This window comes from Equus quagga, unplaced genomic scaffold, assembly GCF_021613505.1.
Source record: "Equus quagga isolate Etosha38 unplaced genomic scaffold, UCLA_HA_Equagga_1.0 197997_RagTag, whole genome shotgun sequence".
NCBI classification, from domain to species: domain Eukaryota; kingdom Metazoa; phylum Chordata; class Mammalia; order Perissodactyla; family Equidae; genus Equus; species Equus quagga.
In genome coordinates, this window is record NW_025798171.1 from 20,339 (window position 1) to 39,619 (window position 19,281).

The 19,281-nt window shown below is 37.1% G+C and overlaps 1 protein-coding gene across 1 annotated transcript; it reads left to right on the forward strand.

The window, feature by feature from the left end:
* Positions 1 to 17,049: 17,049 nt before the first annotated feature.
* On the forward strand, positions 17,050 to 17,982 carry LOC124233344 (olfactory receptor 7A17-like). The gene is given in 1 exon segment (XM_046650489.1): positions 17,050 to 17,982. A coding segment is annotated over 1 exon segment (933 nt).
* The last annotated feature ends 1,299 nt before the right edge of the window (positions 17,983 to 19,281 follow it).

The following is a 19,281-nucleotide window of genomic DNA, read 5'->3' on the forward strand; positions in this document are numbered from 1 at the left end:
TCAGCATTTCAACTATATCATGCCACTCACTTCTAGCCTGTAATGTTTCTACTGAGAAGTCAGCTGATAGACTTCTGGAGTTTCCTTTGTATGTCACTTGTTGCCTTTCTCTTCCAGCTTTTAGGATTCTTTGTTTGTCTTTAATTTTGGACATTTTAATTGTAACATGTCTTGGTGTGGGCCTCTTTGGGTTTATCTTGTTCGGTGATCTATGTGCTTCCTGTACTTCCTGGTGTTATGTGTGCTTTCTTCCTTAGGTAAGGGATGTTTGCAGCTGTTATTTTTTTCAAATAGATTCTCTGCCCCTTTGTCTCTCTCAACTCCTTCTGGGAGACCAATAATACTAATATTAATGTGCTTGATGTTGTGATAGAGTTCCCTTAGACTTTCCTCATTCTTTTTAATTCTTTTCACTTTTAGCCTTTAAGCTTGGGTGGTTTACTCTAGTGTTTTGTCTATCTTGCTGATCAATCCTTCTGTATCATTCACTCTGCTGTTGAGTCCCTTTAGTGAATTTTTAATTTCCAGTATTGTATTCTTCATTTTTGATTGGTTATCTTTTATATTTTCCTACTCTTTCTTGATGTTCTCACTGTGCTCACCTATTCTTCTGCCAAGATCAGTGAGAATCTTTATGACTTCTGTTTGATTTCTTTGTCAGGCAGATTGCTTATTTCTGTTTCTTGCAGTCCTTTTTCTGGGATTTTGCCCTGTTCTCTTGCTTGGAATGTACTGCTTTGCCTCCTCACTTTGCCTCTTTCTCTGTGCATATATCTATGTATTAGGTGGGCCAGCTAAACCTCCTTATCTTGGAGAAGCGGCCTCATGTAGGAGACATATTTTGAGGACCAGCAGGGTGATTCCCTCTCATCACCAGTTCCAAATGTTCCAGGAATGATCCCTGTGTGAGCTATGTGTGTCCTCCTGTTGGTGCAGCATTGTTCTTGCTGCAGGTACCTAAGGAGGCTATGCTGTCCCCGTGGCCAGCTGGATGTAATGCTCAGTACTGTGTGGCTACTGTGGATCCTTCAGTCAGTTTATTTTGTTTGCGAGCCTCAGCACAGTTGGCTGCAAAGTCTAACAGCACATTCCTGTTGCAATTTTTCTGTTAATAAGGTAGGTCCCCACTGTGGTTGGTTTTTGGTTCAGGGACTTACAATTGCTGTAGGCCTCTGAACTTCAAGGCTATTTTGAGCTCTCCCAGGATTACAGCTGAGTGGCGTTGGCCCCAGGTATGAGACTACCCAATTATTTCAGGCTTTGGAATGCATAGCTCATCCCCTATTTGAGAAGCACAAGTCTTCTGCTTCTAAGCCCCATGGCCAGCACATTCACACACATGGTCAACACTCTTTTGGCCTGTGCACACATCCCAATCCCCTGGAGTGGACACAGTCACCTACCTGTAGTGGTAGCCACACACTCCACCAATGCTCCACACATTCCACCTGCTCCTCATGACTGTCCTGCACTGCAGATGTGCACCCACTCACCTTCCTGAAGAGGATCCAGACACCCAGTCTATGCTGGCCACAATGGTGTCCAAGGGCTTGCTGTTTTGTGGCACCCGTCCCTAGGACTGCTGCCTGCCCTGGCTGAGCTGGATTAAATCAGTGCTCTACTGGGTGGGGCACACCCTGGGATAACAGGCCAGGGGAAGAACTCCAATGATACCTGCCAGTATCTGTGTCAGGACACCTGTACAAGGTCACAATAATGGCTTTCTCCATTCTCTCAGTCTCTGGAGAGGTCTCATCCCTCCCCGAGATGCACTCAGAGCCCATCAGGTGACTCTCTTTTCTCCAAAGGACTTTGCACCTTCTTTCTGGTGATTTTAGGTTGCTTTCCAAAACAGGTGAGTTTTTCCATTGGCCCTTTAAGAGCTGGCTTTTCTCTACTTATGTCCAATAACTTTTCTTGGGGTATTCCTCATTGTAGTTAATAACCAATGGAGCCATATATCATTACACTTGTCTCAGTTGTGCTGTGTCCCAAGGATGTTTACAGTGGTAACACTCCCCCACTCAGGTCCCCTGCTCCTCCAGGGAAGGCTGTGTACCTTAGTATTGCTCTTGGCTGGCTGTGAAGCTCCACAGCTCATGAAGGTGGCTTTTTTCTCTTCAGACAGGAATTTCTGCCTCTTCCACCTAAGTCAGGACTGTCCCTTGTTGCAGGGATTCTTTTTATCCAGTTTTAGTTCCTTCTTAGTGATAATTGTTTCAAAAATAGCTGTAACTTTGTTGTGTTTGTGGAAGGAGGTGAGTGAACAGTCCACTTATACCACCATCTTGACCTCTTTCCTCAATGTCTTCAAATCTTATAGTGTTTATTTATTGAGGATAGACTACATGTGTATTTGTGTGCAGTTTTTGTAATGTATAATAGAAGAAAAATGAATCTAAATGTCAAGATTCATGTTACCACTCAAAGATGATCCATGCCCACATTTTGCCATAACTTGGTGTAGATTTTTTTGGCTTTGTGCAAATATGTGTTAATTAGATAAGATCTGTATGCTGATTTGATTTCTCCAGGCTACAAATGCAGATCAATTACCTTCCCATAGCAGTATCTGAAGTGTCATTTCTCTTTCCACAGGATAGGATTTTGCATTCATAATCCTTTTTATAAAGAACTTATCAATACCGTCAGTCTTATTTTCATCTTACCCTCATAGGTTAATAATAAAAAGAAAACTCTCTCAAATATTTATTGTCCTTTATACATTTTCTCTTGTGAAGCTTTAATGTCCTATGACTTTTTCCAAGTTAATGTATTCATCTTTCTATGATTATAATTAAAGCTTTATAGATTAAAGATATTAGCTTTTATCACTCAGATAAATTATTTTTTGCACTCTAATTTTATGAATGGCATATTTTCTCATTCAGAATTTTTCAACTTAGGGCACAACTTTCAACTTGTTGACTTTTTCTTCCCTTATTTCTACCAGAGCCCTTTTATTCAGACAGAACCTCTAAGCCTAGAGATAATTTTTCCTAGTAACAATCGGTAACCACAATTTGTCAGCAAAGAGGTCCAATCATTAACCACAATGAATGACTTCTTAAATCCCCTAGGATCAGAAAAAGGATATTTCTTTCATTCAAGGAAATGTATATTTTGAATGAATTTTGTATGGATTTTTTGTTCATTCTGGGCAAACCCAGAAGTGCCATGGAAAGAGAAAACCAAACAAGAGTTGGAAAGTTACTCCTCATCTGATTCACAGAAGAGCCAGACATGTAGCCTCTCTGTTTTGGACTGTTCCTGTCCATGTACCTGGTCATGTTTGCTGGGAATCTATTCAACATTCTGGCCATCATCTCAGACTCCCACCCCCACAGGCTCATGATTTCTTCCTCTCAAACTTGACCTTTGTTGTCTTCTATTTCACCTTCACCACCAGCCCAAAGATGCTGCTGAACCTGCAGACACAGAGCAAAGCTATCATCTATGCAGGCTGCCTTAGACAGAGATTTTTTCTTTGCACTTGGATGCCTGGACAATTTCCTACTGAGTGTGATGTCCTATGTCTGTTTCATGGCCATCTGTCACCCACTTCACTACACGGTTATCATAAACCCTTATTTCTTTGGATTGCTGGCCCTGGGGTCCTGGAATGTCAGTGTCATGTGCTCCCTGATTGAGACTTTGAAAATTTTGAAGCTGTGCTTCTGCACAAACAGGGAAATTCTACACTTTTTTTGTGATTTTCCAGAATCCCTGAAGCTTGCCTGTTCACACATCCTCATCAATAACATAGTGGTGAATTATGTGACTATTGTCCTGTGTGTTTTCTCTTTCTCTGGTATCTTCTTTTATTAGTCTCAGATTTTCTCCTTCTTCCTGAGAATTTCATCAGCCAGGGGCAAGTACAAATCCTTTTCCACCTGTGAGTGTCACCTCTCAGTGGTCTGCTTGTTCTGTGGCACAGGCCTTGGAGTCTGCTTCAGTTCTGCAGCCACTTCATTCACTAGGATGTCTGATGGCCTCAATGATGTACAGCATGGCCACCCCCATATTGAACCCCATCTTCTTCAGTCTGAGGAACAGGCACATGAAGAGGGCCCTGGGGAGTCTCCTCAGCAGGGGGCACTTCTCACCATTAGGACTATTATGGGACTCTCATGAGTAGCTGGATGCACAATACTGAGTATCAGAAATCTTGGCTCTCTTTGCCCAATATATTTATTTTTCCTAATTTTACATGTTTTAAAGCAAAACTTCCCTTTTGTCCTCCCAGCCTTCTCTATTTTCCTTCAGGTTATATCTTGGGTTCTCTTTTTCACTTTGTAACCAGTCATTTTAACTTCATATGAATATAATCTGGTATTTTCTCAATTTCCTCAGTAATGATTTGGATTTCTTAAAAAATAAAATAAAATGTCATGTATTTAATTTATATCCTCAAAGTGATGAGATGTGTACTTATGTTGAAAATATTGTCCCGGGAACTCATTCAGAGATGATTTCTTAGATTACGTGAATGAAATCAATTCAAATAGTTGCCCAAAGTTTTGTATGGTTTCAGTGACATCAACTTTACTGAATTTCTCTACTCATCCATTTCTTGAATTTCAGAACTATATATTTTCCAGCTCTGAAACTGCAATGCCTGTTACAATACTTACGAAGGAGTTTATACTTAGTGAATATTTGCTAGATGGAGTAAAAAAATAGGTGAGTGGATGGTTAAGTATAGAGACTGGAGCAAAAATAATAGAAATATATTGATTAAATAAAAGCCTTTGAGCTAGAAAATGGATTCACTTATTGATATTGATGATAAAAATAATTACAGCACTCAGTATATGCTGGCACTGTTTAAGCATTTTATACACATCGCCTCATTGAATTTTTCCAATAATATTTTTATGTGGTTAGTATCATTTACCCTTAGTTATAGATAGGTCAGCAAGAATTTATCATATCTAGACAACTAGCTGAAGGTCACAGATGTGGTGAAGAGTCTCAAGCCCAGGACTGTATAAATCAGACCACTTTCTACGTCATCAGGCCGTGTTGCTGCTAGTGAAAACTTGTTATAATAATAGCTGAGCCTCCAAACAAAGAAGAATCCTCTAATATCTAAACTCCCACTTCTGGAAGTCTTCTCTCCAGCCAAGAAATAGTCTATCTGTTGGGCCTTCAGTCTTAGAAAGAAATCAAATCCTAAAACCTAAGTGTCCATTGATGGATGAATGGATAAAGAAAGTATAGTACACACACACACACAGAAACGTGTATTACTCAGCCTTAGAAAAGTAAATCTTGCCATTTAGGATAACATGGACGGATTTGAGTGCATTATACGAAGTCAAAATAAGTCAGACAGAGAAAGACACATTCCATATAATCTTAGTTAATTGTGCAATCTAAAAAGGAAAAAACAAGCTCATATTTACAGAGAACAGACTGGTGGCTGCTAGAAGTGGGTATGGGGAGTGAGTAAAATGAGTGAAGGGAGTCAAAAAGTACAAACTTCCAGTTATAAATAAATAAATTCTGGTGATGTAATGCAGAGCACTGTAACTCTATAGTTAATAATATTGTATTGTATATTTGAAAGTTGTTAAGAGAAAAGATCTTAAAAATTTTCATCAGAAGAAAAACAAATTGCAGTTCTCATTGGAAGAGAAACTAATTGTGACTAGGTATGGTGACGGGTGTTAACTAAACTTATGGTGATCATTTGCAATATATACATATATCAGATTATTGTGATGTACACCTGAAACTAATGCAATGGTATTTCTTAATTACACCTCAATAAAAATAAATAAAATTTAAAAAGAAATAAATCAAGCTGTAGAGAAAAAATTATGTTTCCTTACTATTTTAACTTGCTTTGATTGTTTTAAAGTTGAGTATATCTTCATGTTTATATATTTATTTGCATTTATTCTTTCTATATTTTTGGTTGACATGCTTGGATCATTTATCATCTTCAGTATTTCAATTCTCATTGATTTTAAAGAAGCTTTTATTGGTTTACATTTTATACTTTCGATATTTAATGTGTTCTAAATATTTTTCTTAGTCTTACATGGTTTTCTCCATATTGTTTGACTTACGGGTGTTTAATGTACTGGATGCGTTCAATTTTATTCTCCATTATATTACTTTATTTTTGGTCCGCCTGGTTTACGCTCAGCAGATTAATCTAATTTTACTTCTAGATGTCTACTGCTATTTTATATCTTTCCTCCAAGTTCATTTTATTATACTGATTTGCATTAAGATAAAAATTTAAAATTATTTTGCTTCCAACTAATAACGAATTGCCCAACCACCATTTCTTTCAGAATCCTTTCTTTCATCATTGGTTTTGATTCAATTTCATAACATAATAGCTTCTTATTTTACTGGATTTGTGTTTCATTATTCTGCTGTGTTGACATAGCTATTTAAATTTAAGCCAACTTCACAATGTTTTAATAAGAACAGCCTTATTATATATTTTATTAGAGAGCAGACCAAGTCATCCTCCTTAACCCTTCTTTTCAAAAATCATCTTGCCCTATTATTATTGTTGAAAACACAGCTAAATTGCCTTTCTAATATCCATTCTCACCTTTTTACCAATAGCGGAACACTGATCAGATAGATGTGGAAATATACTCAGGTTAACATACCAATATAGGAGCAATCATGTGTCTCGGTTTACTATCGTTACTATTGCCAACTGATTACCACAAATCTAGTGGCTTAAAAGAACACAAATGTATTATCTTACAGTTCTGGAGATCATAAATTCAAAACGGATCTCACTGAGATAAAATTAAGATGTCTTATAGGGCTGCATCCCTTTCTAGAGGCTCTAAGGAGTAACCTCCTTTCTTGTCTTTTCCATGTTCTAGAGACTACCCACATTCCTTATCCCATGGTCTCTTCCTGCATCTTCAATTCCACTAAAGGCTGATTGAGTCTTTCTCATGTCTCATCACTTTGACTCTTATTTCTGCCTCCTTCCACGCTCAAAGACTCTTGTGATTACAATGGGCTCATCCAGATAACCCAGGATAATTTTTCTCTTTTAAGGTTAAGTGATTGGCAACCTTAATTCCTTTTAAAACTTTAATTCTTTTTTATATACCTTAACACTTTTACAGGTTCTGAAGATTAGGATGTAGCCATTTTGGGGAGGCCATTATTCTGCCTAACCCACCAAGCGATGCAATTTTTCCTAAATATAGGTAAACTGATATTTGTTTATGAGGCTTCTAGAAAAACACATATTTTTCTAATTAAAAAAATTTAGATTTTCAAAGTGGTGAAATAGGAGTTTTCTAATAACTTCTTCCCAAAGAGCATCACTTTTGATAATCATCTACAGTAGAGAGTACCTTCACAGAAGTCCAGGGTTCCAACAGAGGAACTCAAGCCAAAAGTTGGAGCAAAAAACATTTGATATTGTACACATTGAACAGGCTAAGAGGAACAACTACACTTTACCCACGTGACCCTCTCTTTCAAGGCAGCACATTCAGTGTCAGAAAAGAACTTCTTGGCTAAGAGTTATTCCCATGGTGGAATGTGAGAGTATGTGAGCGAGCATCTGGATTCCCCAATTGGATGGAATGTTGACAGGGAGATTCACTTCATTCTCAACCCACCCAGAAAACTGCGGTGTGCTGCACAACTTAGGAGTGAAAAGCATCTGAGAGGACAGCACCAAGGGCTCTAAAATTTCATCTAAGAGATGTGGATCCTACTAATCACTCTACAGATTTCATGATGATGAGCCATTTGGATAGTCTCACCTGCAGATACCCCTAACTGGCCATGGAAACCTCTAACACTTTGTATGCCTCATCCCCATACCCCACAAGTCCATGGCTGACTCCCTGTGTACATTCCCGAGGATGCCCAGCATGAGACTTTGTGAATGGTAGTGAGAATGCACAGAAAGCCAGCCAGATAGCGGTTTTTGGAGAAAGGACACAAACCTGAGCATTTAACACCACCCAAGGGAAGGTAAGTGAGAGTCTAACAGTACCTGGCCTGGCTTTGCAGATTTGAAAGACATAATCTTAATAGAAGCTGAATCACATTCTTCTCAAGTGTACATGGATTATTCTCCAGGATAGATTGTATCATAGGTAACAAAAGAAGTCTCAGAATATTTAAAAAGTTTGAAATCATACCAAGTATCTTTTTCCTATCACAATGCTATGAAACTAGAAATAAAAACAAGGGGAAAATTGGAAAATTTAAAATTAAGTGTTAGTTAAAGAATGCACTCATGAACAGCCAATGGGCAAAAAATAAATCAAGAGAAAGAAAAAATACATCTTGAAACAAGTGAAAATGAAAACACAATACATCAAAATTTCTGGGTTTCAGCAAAGTGTAATATAAACTATCAGAGGGAGATTATATGAATAAATGCCTGCAATTGAAAAAACATCTCAAATTAACAACTTAACTTTACACCTGAAAGAATGAGAAAAAGAAAAAAAAAACTATGACTGAAATTCAGAGAAAGAAGGAAATAAAAGAAGCAAAGATGAGGGCACAAATAAAAGACAAAGGCCACAGAAACAATTGAAAAGGTCAATAAAATTAAGAGCTATTTTTTGAAAAGATAAAAAAATGACAAGCTTTAAGCTAGACTACTGAAAAAAAATTATATATGAAAGAGGAAACAGCAAAACTGCTACCACAGAAATACAAAGGGTCATAAGAGACTACTATGACAAATTCTATGCCAACAAATTTGATAACCTAGAGGAAATGGATGACTTCCTAGAAATATGTAGCTTACCAAGGTTAAATTATGAAGAAATAGAAAATCTGAGCAGATCAATATCAAGTAGAGAGAATGAATCACTAATCACAAACCTCCCAACAAAGAAAAGCCTAGGATGTGATGACTTCACTGGTCAATTCAACCAAATATTTAAAGAAAAATTAAGGTCAATCCATCTCAAACTCTTCCAAACAATTCAAGAGGACAGAAGTCTCCCATTTCATTTTGCTGATACCAAAGCCACATAAGGGCACTACAAGAAAAGAAAGCTATAAAACAATATCCTGATGAACATAGCTGGAAAAGATATCAACGAAATACTAGCAAACTGAATTCAAAAGTAAATTAGAAGTATCATACACTATAATAGATTTGGATTTGTCTGTAGAATGCAAGGATGATTCTACAATCACATATCAATAAATGTGACATACCATATTAACAGAAAAAAAGAGAAAAATCAAATAATCATCTCAATACATGCATAAAGAAACAATTGACACAATTTAACATTCTTTCATGATAAAAACTCTCAAGGAATTAGGTATAGAAGGAATGTATCTCAACCTTGTTAAAGGTCATATATGACAAGCACACAGCTAACATTGTACTCAATGGTGAAGAGCTGAAAACTATTCTTGTAAGATCAGGAACAAGACACTCTTTCCACTTTTATCTAACGTCATACTGGAAGTCATAACCAGTGCAATTAGGTAAGAAAAAGAAATATAGACACCTATGTCAGAAAGTGAAAAATAAAATGGCCTCTATGGATATATATATAATCTTTTATAGAGAAAAAAATGAAGGCTCCAAGAAAAAACCATTAGAATCATTAAATCAATTCAGTAGAGTTGCAGAATATAAAATGAATATACAAAACTCAATTCAGTTTCTATAAACTAACAGTTAACTCTTGAGAAGCGAAAATTAAGTAAAAAATCCCAATTACAATAGCATCGGGGTCGGGCTCCATGGCCAAGTGGTTAAGTTCGTGAGCTCCACTGTGGCGGCCCAGGGTTCGGATCCTGGGCGTGGACATGGCACCACTTGTCAGGCCACGTTGAGAGGGTGTCCCACATCCCACAACTAGAAGGACCTGCAACTAAGATATACAACTGTGTACGGGGGGGTTTGGGGAGATAAAGCAGAAAAAAAAAGATTGGCAACAGTTGTTAGCCCAGGTGCCAATCTTTAAAAAAAACAAAAAGACAATAGCATCAAGTACAATAAAATACATAGGTATAAATTTAACGAAGGAGGGGAAAGAGTTGTACACTGAAAACTAAAAGATATTGACTCAATAGATTGAAGAAGACACAAACTAAAGATCAGATATTCCATGTATATGGGTTAGAAGAATTAATATCATTAAAACGTCCACGCTACCCAAATCAGTCGACAGATTTAATGCAATTAATATAAAAATTCCCCTGCCATTTTCACATCAAAAGATAAAGAAATCCTAAAATGCATTTAAAATCACATACCACCTCTAATACCCAAAGAAATCTTGAGAAAGAACAAATCTGGAGGCATACAGTTCCAGGTATCAAACTATATTTCAAAGCTATAGTTATCAACAGTATGGTGCTGGCATTTAAACAAATACACCACCAGAACAGAACGAAGAGTCCAGATATTAATTCATGCATATACTGTCAACTAATCTTTGACAATGGTGCCAAGAACATACAATGGGAAATAGATAGTCTTGCCATTAAATGGGGCAAGGAAAACTGGATATCCATATAAAAAAGAGGAGAAAGTGAACCTTCATCTTACACCATTTGCAAAAATATTTCAAACTTTATTAAAGGTTTAAATATAAAACCCCAAACCATAAACCTCCTAAAAGAAGAGAGAGGAAACTTCCTTGACATTGATTTTGGTGGTAATTTGTGGATACGAGACAAAAAGCACAGGCACCAAAAAAAATAAAATAAAATAAACAAGTCATATCATATCAAACTAAAAACTTTCTTCACAGCAAAGGAAACAACCAGTAAAATGAGAAGGCAGCCAATAAAATGAGACAATTTTCGCAAACTTTATATATATATAAGAGGTTAATATCAAAAAAAATTAGAAACGTATACAACTTAACAAAAGAATAGATAATCCAATTAAAAATAGACCAATTACCTGATAATTGTACAGTCCCCTACAGACTTTTGCAACAAGTAGTGAGACAATTTAGATAAGATTCCAAGCTCAGCTCATTGTGCATGAAAAGATCAAACTTGTCTCTTAGAATTACCAAATGTTTTGTAAAGGAAGGACTAGACAAAATCTTTTAACTTGTGTCAAAAGAATGAAATTCCTAACAATGTATACCTGAATATATGCAATGTTATAAATGATTATGACCTCAATAAAATAATTTATTAAAAAACAGGAAATTTCTAATTAATTTTTCAAAAGAGTTATGAAGCCAAGGCTTATTGTACCCATGGTTTTAAAGCAAAGAAACACAGCTCTATCCCTTGTTAAAGAAGGAATAGCAATTTTCTGGAGATATCAGGAGCTGCGTTCCCATCACAAGTCAATGCTTTTGAAACCTGCAGGACCTGGTCAAGATAGATTCCTCAGTTTTAGATTTGGAGAAAACTACAACTCTGAAACGTGAAAAAGTTTCATTAGACCTCTGGAATCCAGACGAGTCAATAGAGAAGGACTAATAAAAGTTGGATACATGTGACTTCTAAGCTGGTCTCTTGGGAACAATGAATCAGCAGGAAAAATTTACTTTCTGTCCAGACAATTTCCTGTGGGGAAATGACATGCTCAGGCATGGGAGTAACAATGGGAAATGTGTCTAATGAGTGGAAATAGGGAGCAGATACAGCAAATACATGGAGCTGTAAATATCTCAAATGCTGCAGTCCCTCAGTATGTTCAACCTTGAGCTGGAGAAGACATGGATTTCGCATCTAGATTCTTAAGTCTGGCTCAGGGACTAATGCTTCACTCCTTCCTGCTCTGTTGTCTGGAGACAGATCTTCAGTCTCCATCATCAACCATCAAGGGAGAAATTTGGACTTTCACATTGAGACCTTTCTCCCAGACATCCCATCCAGGTGAGTACAAAAGCACAATAGATGCTAAAGGAGAAAGTCAGAAAGGATGATAGTGAAGAAAATTTACCTGAGGTCAACTGGAAGCTTAACCAGCCTAAGCCAGAGCTCAGAGGTCTCCATGGTTGTTTGCTTGATTGAATAAGTAATATAATATGTTATTAAAAAAGTGTCTGTTGGATTGAGAGATACAAGGATTAATGTTGACGATTAAGCAATGAGAATGAAAGTCTAGCTGGGTGAGACTCAAGAAGGAATGGGTGACAGTAAACTTGAAAACTTCAGAGGACGTTTGCAGTTAAGGGGAGGAGAAAAATAGAGTATTAAGTGAGAAGGTGTTTGCAGTGAAGTGAGGACATTTTATTTATTTATTTGTAATTTTCGTAGTGGGGTATATTGACCGTGTTCTGTGTTCATTAGATAGAACAAGACCAGTGGAAGCAACTATTACCTTGCAACTGCAGTTCTTGACACACATAGTTTATGGAATCTTCTCTCATGTTGGATATTCACTTGAAATAAATTTTATTTGATATACAATCAGGAATATGCAAAAGGGCATTACTTTGCAATTATTTCACTACCTGGGAGGCTGAATGTATTTTTGGGTTTATTAGCCATTTACTTTCTCTGCCACAAGTTGCCTGTGCAAATTCATTGCTTTGCATACAGAGGTGGGACTGTTTTATTCTTGTTTTTGATTGCATTCTTACAAACAAATAATTACAATTTTTTAAAACCAAGTTTGCTCTTTGCCATTTAATTCTTGTATGTACGGATAGATGTATTTGTTGGGTTATGTGAGAGTTTATAAATTTTCATACGGTCAAATCTATGAGTTGGTCATATTTTGTTCCCTTATCCATCGCTTTTTAAACATAGAACATTCTTGTGCATCCTTAGTAGTAATACATTGTCTTTTATATGCAATGCCGTCTTATTTCACATCTGTTTTTCTCTCTACAACTATCTGTTACATTTTGTCATTAGATCTGTTTTTAAAAATAACAATTACCTGGGGACAGCCCCGTGGCAGAATGGTTCAGTTCAAGTGCTCTGCTTCAGTGGCCCAGGGTTTCAGTAGGACCCTAGCATCGCAGGGGCCTAACATCGCTCATCAAGCCATGCTGAGGCAGCATCCCCACATAGCAGAACTAGAGGGGCCTACAACTACAATATACAGCTATGTGCTGGGGGCTTTGTGGAGAAGAATAAAGAAGATGTGCCAATCTTCAAAAAAAAGAAAATAGCAATCATCTTCTGCCATCTTGTGAAACACATTCTGTTTTCAACTAAAGTTTTCATCAATGTTTTTTATAAGGATGTCTGAGTCCATTTATGTTTATATAGGATGAAATTATAATTGTAGATACTATTTTTACACTACTTTTTAAAAACTATCTTTTCCATTTTTTTGGTTTTTGTCTATTTCATTTAGATTTAGAGACCTATGTTAATGTGATGAAATTACTGTAATTTTGTTTTCTTTCAGAAGTTCACCTTTTTTATTCAATTTCATTTGACAAATTCACTGTTAACCTAATTTTCATTTCTCTGTTATTATTTTTATTTTATAAATGTTTATTTTACTAAAAATTTGTTTCCATATAAATGTACGCCTTTAAGAAACTACAAAAGTAAACAAAGCAGGGAGATGCCTGCTCATCTGCATCTTTCATTTGAATAAGAGAGCAGAGCTCAATGAAGTAAACTAGTGTATGACATCATGTCCTCAGGGATAAATCAAATGAATAAAGGAGAAGGTTTTTGTGGTATGTGTAGGATTTCATAGAGCATATTGTGTGGATATGCTTGCATGTTGGATAAGATTAGAGTGTGTCCAGGACGTTTGTCACAACCAAAAGCTCAACAGTAACAAAGAAAAGATGCTACAAAGAAACGTGAGAATAGGACCAGCCTCCCCCACTGTTGGACCATTTGAAAACAAGTGTGGTCAGATACATAGAAATAAATATGAAATAAAAATCAGATCAAGGGCCTGATGTGGATACTGTAATGAAGCAAGTAGAGGAATAAAAGCACAGTTAGTGTGCGGTCCCTTGAATGGAAGGAAACGTCAATAAAGACACTGGCTGCCTGTTCTCTCTGGCTCTGGCTCTTCTTTTGGGCTTTTTGTTCAGAGTGCTTTTTCTTCATTAGCAGGAACTTGCCTTGTATGAAAACTATTCTTGTATTTACTGCAGTGGATAAGAAACCTTTTTGGCAAAATCCCAGAGTAAACATGGCTTTTACATGTGATCCATCATGCATGGAACATGTAAGGCACAGGCATAATTTACTATGTATGATGCACTCTGCTATTTTCTATTGAGCCTTATCTATCCTATTTTATTTTATTCTTACAAACCATAGTCTCACCCGATAAATGGTTCCTATCTCAGAATATGGAAAACATTTCTCTCTTATGTCCTCCATTCCTATGCTAGGATTTGTCTACTTCTGTTCTTTCTAACATCATCAGCAATTGCAGTAGGAACACATCTTCTCATTTCTTCATGCAGTATATATTTATTCAGTTACTATTCTCAACTAAACTATATCTGGGGTTAAAGGGTGAGGGGAAGGTATAATATTACTACATGCCTCAAGGTGTGCACAGTCTAGCAGCAAAAAAGATGTGGAATTAAATTGAAATTACACAATGGTAGCCTCTCCATTATAAATATAAATAAATTATCGTAAGAAGCAGTGTCCTTTTTATGTGAGAATGTTAAAACAAAAAAGATTCCTGAAGGAGATGACTCCAGGAATTCTGAAATAAGAGATGGAGTTATGAAAATAGAGAGCGGGTGAAAAATTTCAAATAGAGCAATGGGTGAGACTCCACACAGAGAGAAGCAGAGGCATAACGGCTCTGAGCCTTGAGGCTGTGGCATTGGTGAAACTGTGACTCATGTTCAACTTTTATGAGATTAATGTGGGTGAGGGCAGTGTGAGGGTGAAGTTGGTGGGTTTGTTAGAGGAGTTAAGCCTAGTGTTTGAATCTATGGATTTACTGTTCAGGAAGAAGTCACTGAAAGGAGGTTTAAGCTGGGGAGTTGGCTTATCAGCTTTGTATATAGAAAAATTTCTCTGAGTAAAACTAAATATTGGCTAGAGTGAAAGTAAATACTTGTGATAGATGGAAAAAAATGACAGGGAATTTAAATAAAGCAGTGGAATTGGGGACCAAGAGGTGAAGAAACAGTGGAAACATTGGAGAGGTAGAAGAAAAAGTCATCCAATTATCATCACCAGTGATAACCACTCATTACCAACAGGAAAGAGCTGTGGTAAATTTTTTACATATATTGGATAAACCTGTCAACTACTTTAGGAGGATGGCTACCACTATCTCCACTATTTGGATGAGGAATTTAACATTTAGGATGATTCCATTGGTTCTCTAAATTCAAACAACTACTATGTGTACATCCAATATTCAAAATCTGAGTTTCTGATTCCAGAAGCTTTGCATTTTATATCACTTAGAAAAGTCTGTTACCAAATTGTCTTTAAAAACCCCCACTTTTGTTGTACTTTCTATTTCCTTTGTGAATTGTATATTTACTTCCTCTGCTCATTTTTCTAGTGGGATGTTCAACTGATCAGATGTCTTGATAATGTAAGGATATCACTCCTTTCACTTTTAGATACATTGCTTTTTGCTGCTTTGTTAGTTATTCTGGGCATCAAGAGGTGATAACTGGGGTTGGAATGCTGCTGGAGCCAAGGAAACATTCTCCTCATCATGATCTCAGGGACCACCTGAGCTGATTAGATCAATTTTTTCCCCCAAAAATGTCCTTTTCTTTCCTCTCTCTGTTTTTTGAACTGACTTTTTATGTTTCTTTAAATTCAGGACACAAAATTGCCATATTATAACAAAGCCACTTGTTTACATGACCATGAGATGCTTACCAACTAGAATTTGGGTACTATTTCTAGATTTTTCAGGGAAAAGATAATCTGGTGTTGACAGCATGCATTGTATCATCATTTTCCTTATTATTGCGGCCAGGGTGAGAGGAGCCTGGTGGTAACATGACCACAGGAAGACACAGTGTGTGCATGTGTGTGTTGTGGGGAATGAATAGTTCTCAGAGCAGGGATACCTGAGCTCATATATTTCCACACAACCTTTAAAATACTGGTGCCAGAATATTAAACAACAAATAAAAATAAGGATCCATTTCTACACAGAGGATTCCCTGCAAACAAAATAATAAACTGAGATTTAACGACATGTGATTGAGGGCCTCCACCTCTTTCCTCAACATCCTCTGACACCATCTCTCATCTAACTCCTTGTTGATCATTTTCCTTGTGACACTGGATTCCATATGAGCATTGATTGTTCTGAAACAAACATCTTTCAGGGAGTTTACTCTTGCTGTTCCCTCTAATGGACACAGATCTCCCAGATAAACATTTTCCTCCTGCTTTCTCTTCCTTGTGGTCTCCCTTCAGATATTTGCTGCTCTACCTGAACATCTAGTAAAAAATAACACCCCCTTTCACTCTCTCCTCTATAGCTGATTTTTTTCTTCATAGCACATGTTACCATCTGATAATTTATATATATATATATATATTTGTTTTGTTTTGTTTTGTTTTGTTTTTTTGAGGAAGAATTAGCTCTTAGCTAACATTTGCCACCAACCCTCCTCTCTTTTGTTGAGCAAGACTGGCCCTGAGCTAACATCCATGCCCATCTTCCTCCACTTTATAAATGGGGCGCCACCACAGCATGGCTTGACAGGCAGTGTGTTGGTCCGCACCTGGGATCCAAACTGGCAAACCCCCGGCCGCTGAAGCAGAACATGTCAACTTAACCATTGTGCCACTGGGCTGGCCCCAATTTATATAATTTTTTGTTTGCATATATGCTTTCTCCATTGTCAAACTGTTGAAATTATTGTTTCTCAGCACCCTGTGCTCTTTTCCTAGAAGTTGCTCAGCCTCCAATATGTGACAGAATTTCTCATTAAAAGTATAGAATACATGACATCCTGGAAAAAACCCAGAGTGCAACAGGAATTTCTATTCAGAGACAGCACTGGGGGTCTCCCACAGGAGGCAAGTTCCATACAGAAATTATAGGTATTGACGTTTTGAATGCAATATGTAAACTGTAGAATTTCAACTGTTTGCAATGCCAATTTTTGAGAAAATTAGTCATGTTTTGTTTTCTTTTCTGGTAGTCACCTCCACCGCATGGAATCAAGGAATGATACACCAATTTCAGAATTTCTTCTTCTGGGATTGTCAAAGGAACCAGAACTGCAGCCCCTCATATTTGGGTTTTTCCTTTCCATGTACCTGATCACTGTGTTTGGGAACCTGCTCACCATCCTGGCTGTCAGCCTAGACACCCACCTCCACACACCCATGTACTTCTTCCTCTCCAACCTGTCATTTGTAGACATCTGTTTTACTTCTACAACCATCCCAAAGATGCTGCATAATATCCACATACAGAGCAAAGTCATAACCTATGAGGGCTGCATCACCCAGATAAACTTTTTCCTACTCTTTGCTGGATTGGACAACTTTCTCCTTGCTGTGATGGCTTATGACCACTTTGTGGCCATCTGCCACCCTCTGCACTACATAGTTGTCATGAAACACTGGTAATCTGGAATGCTTGTTCTGGTATCTTGGATGATGAGTACCTTGAATTCCTTGTTACAAAGCTTCATGGTGTTGTGGTTGTCCTTCTGTACAGAGTTGGAAGTCACCCACTTTTTCTGTGAAATCAATCAGGTGGTCCAATTTCCCTGTTCTGACACCTTTCTTAATGACATGGTGATGCATTTTGCATCTGGGCTGTTGGGTGGCATTTCCCTTACTGGGATTCTTTACTCATACTCTAAGATAGTTTCCTCCATACAAGGAATCTCATCAGCTCAGGGAAAGTATAAAGCATTTTCCACCTGTGCACCTCATATCTCAGTTGTTTCTTTACTTTATTGTATGATCCTAGGAGTGTACCTCAGCTCTGCTGCTACCCACAGCTCATATTCAAGCACAGTAGCCTCAGTGATGTACACTGTTGTCACACCCATGTTGAACCCCTTTGTCTATAGCCTGAGAAACAAAGACATCAAGAGGGCTCTGAAAAGAATCATCGGCTTGTCATTTATATAAGGAATGATTGTCCTGGGGCTGAAGAAATTCCCATGATTGCAGGACTCAAATCATCAGAGGTAGAAATTGCTATTCTTTGATCAGATTGTAGAAGTAGAGCTTACTCCTTCTATTTATTTCCTGGAATTTCCATTTATTTGAATTCAACTTCAATTTAAATAACTCACTTTATTAGGCTTCTACTCTGATATATAGACAGTTTTTCCCCTTGTCTATTCCCATGCATTCTAAAAGTTTTTCCAATCTTGAATCAGAAATATTTGATTTTTTTGTATCTTACATGGACAATTTAGATTTATTAAAATTAATTTCTTCTCAAATGACATATATCATGTAAAGTAATTTTTGCTAGTTTTCCTGAAGGAATAATCATGAGTTGTATTACTCTTAAGAAAAAAAATATATATACTTGGTACCTAAATCCATTTATATAATTTTGTTTTAAGGGAAAATATAAAACCACTGGTTTTCACTTTGTCATTCTTTTTTACATCATTACCTTAACTACCCTTCGTGATAATGTTGACTTTAACAATGTTCCATTTGATCTCAGCCTATTGATACTGATGCTATTGGCTAGCAATGCCTAAGGCTGTCACCTGGGCTCATATTACTTATGGAAAACCCCCACAGATATTGCCAAAACAGAGCCTATGCTATGGCTGGACCAGCCCTTGTAGTTCTTATTATAATTGCAAGATGCATCTCATGAATAAAAAACGGAGAACTTTAAAAAAATAAGATTAATTACTCACAGATCCTGGAGAGTACATGACATTCCCAAGGACCATGCAGGAATGTCTAAGGGCAAGATAGAAGGAGAGAGAGAGTGCATGTGAACTGGGGGCTCTGCCTCTGCTGGAGTACACAGGCAGGGTGGCTAGGGTTTTGCATGTTCACTCTTTACTAGGGGTTTTAAAACATAATAGTGGAGTCTCTTTAATAAATTGTATTAGGAAAACTAGACAGCCACATGCAAAAGAATGAAAGTAGACCACTATCTTATACCTTACACAAAAATTAACTAAAAATGGATTAAAGACTTGAATGTAAAACATGAAACCATAAAATTCCTAGAATAAAACAAAAGAAGTTACCTCCTTGACATCAGTCTTAGTGATATCTTTGTGGATCTGACTCCAAAGCAAGGGAAATAAAAGCACATATAAACCAATGGAACTACATCAAATTAAAAATATTCTGAAGAGCAAAAGAAGCCATCATCAAAATGAAAAGTCAACCTACTGAATGGGAGATATTTTCCAATCATATATCCAAAAAGAGGTAATATCCAAAATA